At 38.1% G+C, this 4,757-nt stretch overlaps 1 protein-coding gene across 1 annotated transcript; it reads left to right on the plus strand.

Moving 5' to 3' along the window:
* Positions 1-2,227: 2,227 nt before the first annotated feature.
* LOC132009801 (olfactory receptor 5G25-like) lies at positions 2,228-3,172 on the plus strand. The gene has a single exon (XM_059387837.1). It carries the CDS (start codon positions 2,228-2,230, stop codon positions 3,170-3,172), a length of 945 nt encoding a protein of 314 aa, XP_059243820.1.
* The last annotated feature ends 1,585 nt before the right edge of the window (positions 3,173-4,757 follow it).

Here is a 4,757-nt window from a genome sequence, read left to right on the forward strand (position 1 = left end):
AGATTTCAACTTGAACCCAAAAGTTTTAAAAACATAATAATTATTGGTGATATACGTACTTACCTTTGTTCATAAAGGCAATTATTTGAGAAAATAGATGTGTGTATTCTAGCTCGAGTTTTACAAAATTTTATGTCCTGAGCTTGCAACTCTCCATCTTCCATGAGTAAATATCAAATGCAAATATCAGCGCCTGGGATGAGTTTGTATGTCTAGAAAATATTAAATTCTTGAACATCTCACTACTAAAGTATTATTTTCTTCTAACTGACCTTGGATACCACCCACCTAGGCTTTTTCCTTCTAAGCTCCATTTCCTCTGAGACCACAGGACATCAGCAGATTTTCACTTCATTCCTTTCCTGTTAAGCAAAACCCTTTCCAAGCATTCTTACCAGGGGAAAGTGATTTTAGATTTCTGTCAGAACTTTCCCTGTTGCACAGCCCATTGATCTTTTTGTATGATTGTGCTGTTGAATCATTGTGATTATTTCAAGGTCCAAAACATATACCCCTTTTCCTCAGTTTCCCATTCCTCTCACTTCTCATTCATTCACGCATTTTTTAAAATTTTCTTCTGAAATAATGATCCACAGGAAACTTCAAAGATGTATAGACTGGCTCACATACCCTTCACCCAGGATCCTCCAATGGTACATCTTACCAATGACAGCACAACATCAAATCCAGGAAATTGACATTGGTGTGATGTGTGTGTGTACTGTTCTATGCCATTTTATCATGCCTGTAGATGTTTAACCCATGTGAGAACCAGGGTGCTGAACTCTTCCACTTCTACAAGGGTCTCCCTGTGCTAACCTCTTAGAGCCGCACCTCCACCCCCCTTCCCAGCTTTCTGAATTCCAGGCAAGCACTAATCTGTTCTCCATCTGTATGATTTTATCATTTGGAGAATGTCATATAAATGGAATCCTAAAAGTTTTGAACTTTTGAGGTTGAAATTTTTCAACTCAGTAATTCACCAAGGTGTTGTGTGTATCATATTTTGATCCTTTTCCTACTAAATAGTTTTCCATGGTATGGATATGCCACAGTGTGTTTAATCATATACATATTACAGGAAATTTTGATTCTTTCCAATTTTTAAACTTGTATAAATAAGATTGTATATGTTTTGTTTTGTTTTTGTGAATATAGATACTCATTCCCCTGGGATAATTGTCCAGACATACCCTCTAATTCTTAAAATTTTTATATTTTTCTCTTGAGCACTTAATAACACTAGTTGGGACACAACAGCTACTCGATATTTAAAAAGTGGTCTTTTCTTTCCTGGCTTAAAATTTCAATGGACTCACTCAATTAGTGAGAAGATACAGCATCAATATGGTAGCTCACAGGTGTTTTGGAGAAAGAGTCATAGTAAGGATAGTGTTGAGGTTGTGATCATGTTGTAAAGCTAACTTTTTTTCTTCTCAGCTTACCCTCCTCCTTGGACATAAAAACATATACTTTAGACCGCTCAAGTAATTATAAATGCTATCGTCTAAGGGGATTGAGGAACAAGCTGCATTGCCCAAACTAGTTTACCCTTATTTGGCAGTGAGAATTGGTATCATGCAGAATTCATTGAATTCACACCGCCTGTTTAAAAAGTTTTCATTAACATATAATGTATTATTAGCCCCAGGGGTACAGGTCTATGAATTGCCAGGCTTGCACACTTCACAGCACTCACCATAGCACATACCCTCCCCAATGTCCATAACCCACGTACCCTCTCCAAAACGCCATCCCCCCAGCAACGCTCAATTTGTTTTGTGAGATTAAGAGTCTCTTATGGTTTGTCTCCTTCCCAATCCCATCTTGTTTCATTTTTTCCTTTTTCTTCGAAATGTTAAAAAAAAAAAATCCTTGGTTCAAAGCTAAATACTTGTATAAATATAACCTAGTGTAATTAGAAGAGTTGCTTTAGATAACCTCCAATATTCATTTGTAGTTTAAAAATCTATGATTCTATTAAAAAATTCTCTTTCTGTGGAAGAAATTAAAGTCCCCGTGAAGTTTAGTGACTTAATCTGTATTGCATAAATCATTTGCAAATAAATAGCATGACTTAAAGATGTAGAATTCAAGAGAGTTGAAAGTAATGATATCCTTTTTTAACTGACAAAAAAAGAAGTTAAATTCATTTTAAAAATAATTTCCGTACAAGTTGATTGTAAAGAAAAGATTTTCTCTTTTTCATTGCAGATTAAGTCAGAGAATGGATTATGGAAATCAGACTTTGGTGACTGAATTCTTTTTTGTGGGCTTAACAAATCACTTCCAGCACCAGGTTGTTCTCTTTTTGATATTTCTCTTGGTTTATCTTGTCACTCTTCTGGGAAACGTGGGGATGATCACCCTCGTTTGGATGGATCCCCGACTCCACACTCCCATGTACTTTTTTCTCAGCCACTTGTCTTTTGTGGATATCTGCTCCTCTTCAGTCATTGGTCCTAAGATGTTGACTGATATTTTTGTGGAGAAAAAAGTAATTTCTTTCTTGGGTTGTGCTGCCCAGTTCTGGTTTTTTTGTCAGTTTGTAGTGACTGAATGTTTCCTCCTGGCCTCCATGGCATATGACCGGTATATGGCCATCTGTAAGCCCTTGTTGTATACTCTCATTATGTCCCAGCGTGTCTGTGTGCAGCTGGTGGTAGGGCCTTATACCATTGGTCTTATGATTTCCATGACCCACACAACCCTTGCCTTTCACCTGCCTTATTGTGGCCCCCAAATCATCAATCACTTCTTCTGTGACCTTCTTCCTGTTCTGTCCCTGGCATGTGCAGACACCCAGGTTAATCAGTTCGTTCTTTTCATCCTGGGTGGAAGTATAGCAGTGGTCAGTGGTGTGATTATCCTGGTTTCCTACATTTACATCGTCATTGCTATCCTGAGGATCCGCTCTGCTGAGGGGAGGCGCAAAGCCTTCTCCACCTGCTCTTCACACCTGACAGCTGTCTCCATCCTGTATGGGACACTTTTATTTATCTATGTACGTCCCAGTTCTGTTTTCTCCCTGGACATCAATAAAGTGGTTTCTGTGTTCTACACAGCTGTGATTCCCATGTTGAACCCACTTATCTACAGCCTGAGAAACAGGGAGGTCAAGGAGTCATTCAGAAGGAGGTTTGAGAAGAAGCAATGTCTCATGTGTAAGTAAACTAGATTCCGTTTGTACTACAGATTGAGAGGTGATATTTACACAAGATGCACGAGCATGGACTGAGTGATGGGAGTGCATATTTTATGTTGAGTCTCACTATTTATTACTTTATATCTTTTTTTTTTTATATTTTAGTTATTTATTTGACAGAGAGAGATCACAAGTAGGCAGAGAGGCAGAGAGAGGGGAAGGGAAGCAGGCCCCCTGCTGAGCAGAGAGCCTGATGTGGGACTCCATCCTAGGACCCTGAAAAGTCACTCAACATCTCTAGGTTGCAATTTTCTTTTTTTTCTTTCTTTTTTTTTTTTAAAGATTTTATTTATTTATTTGGCAGACAGAGATCACAAGTAGGCAGAGAGGCAGGCAGAGAGAGAGAGAGGAGCAGGAGGAAGCAGGCTCCCTGCAGAGCAGAGAGCCCAATGTGGGGCTCGATCCCAGCACCCTGGGATCATGACCTGAGACGAAGGCAGAGGCTTTAATCCACTGAGCCACCTAGGCGCCCCTCTAGGTTGCAGTTTTCTCCTTTGTCATTGGTGAGGAAGGTGTTTTAAATCATTCAGCTGACATGAGAGGATTATTGAGCTTTAGTGCTTTGAAAATACTTCTAAGGATTATGAGTAGGATATGAGAGGTTCTTTGTTAAGTCCTGAATAAGTCTGATCATCATCAGTGACTGGACAGTACTTCTGTTTAGCTCACAAGGTTTTGAGATCTCTCAGTTGTCTGCAAGGTTGGCCTTGATTCTTTAAACATAAACCATTAACAAATGTATTATGGTGAAAAGTTAAAAACTTCAACTTATAAGATAAATATGTCTTGGGAGTGTAATGGGAACATGGTGACTCTAGGTAATAATTCTGTCCTGTACATTTATACGTTGCTAAGAAAGCAGATCTTAAATGCTCTCTTCACTTGAAAAAAACGTATAAGTACATAAGGTGATTTATGTTAACCAAACTTACTGTGCTGATCATTTTTAACATACACAGGTATTGAACTAGCATGTTATACACCTTGGACTAACACAATGTGATATGTGCATTATATTTCAGGAAAATGGAAAAAAAGTGAATGATTCAGAAAACATATAACCATAGTACTCTGCTATGCTACCTTCGTGTTTGGAGTAGGCATTTTACGAAGGCCTTGTACATCCCCAATACTCCTCTCATAGCAATGACTGTTGAGATTTTGCTGCTGTAGTTACACGAGTCGTGCATGTGAAAGGCAGAATGCATTTCAGTTCTTTAATAAAGTGTTTATTGCTACTGTGATTTATTGAATTTTGTTTCATAAGCAGAATGTGATTTTATTTTTGTAGATGTTCAGTCTGGCACACATGAAAAATCAATGTATTACCCATGACCACATAACTTTGGTCACACTTTTATTTTCTCCAGGTACTATATTCTTTCAACCATACTTTTGGGTTTTATTTCCTGGAATGTAGTAACAAGTCTAAGAAATGAGGGGGTTGACCATGTTTTTGTGTGACTGTAAACCTCTGTCTTCTCTTGAAGTCTTTCTTTAAAGGATGTAAATAATCTCTAAGTCCCTAGAATATGTTTGCTTGTTTTGCTTG

Source organism: Mustela nigripes, chromosome 1 (assembly GCF_022355385.1).
Source record: "Mustela nigripes isolate SB6536 chromosome 1, MUSNIG.SB6536, whole genome shotgun sequence".
Taxonomy (NCBI): domain Eukaryota; kingdom Metazoa; phylum Chordata; class Mammalia; order Carnivora; family Mustelidae; genus Mustela; species Mustela nigripes.

Excerpts from the sequence above, each read along its gene's own strand:
- LOC132009801 (XM_059387837.1), top strand. The coding sequence starts at position 2,228 with ATGGATTATGGAAATCAGACTTTGGTGACTGAATTCTTTTTTGTGGGC.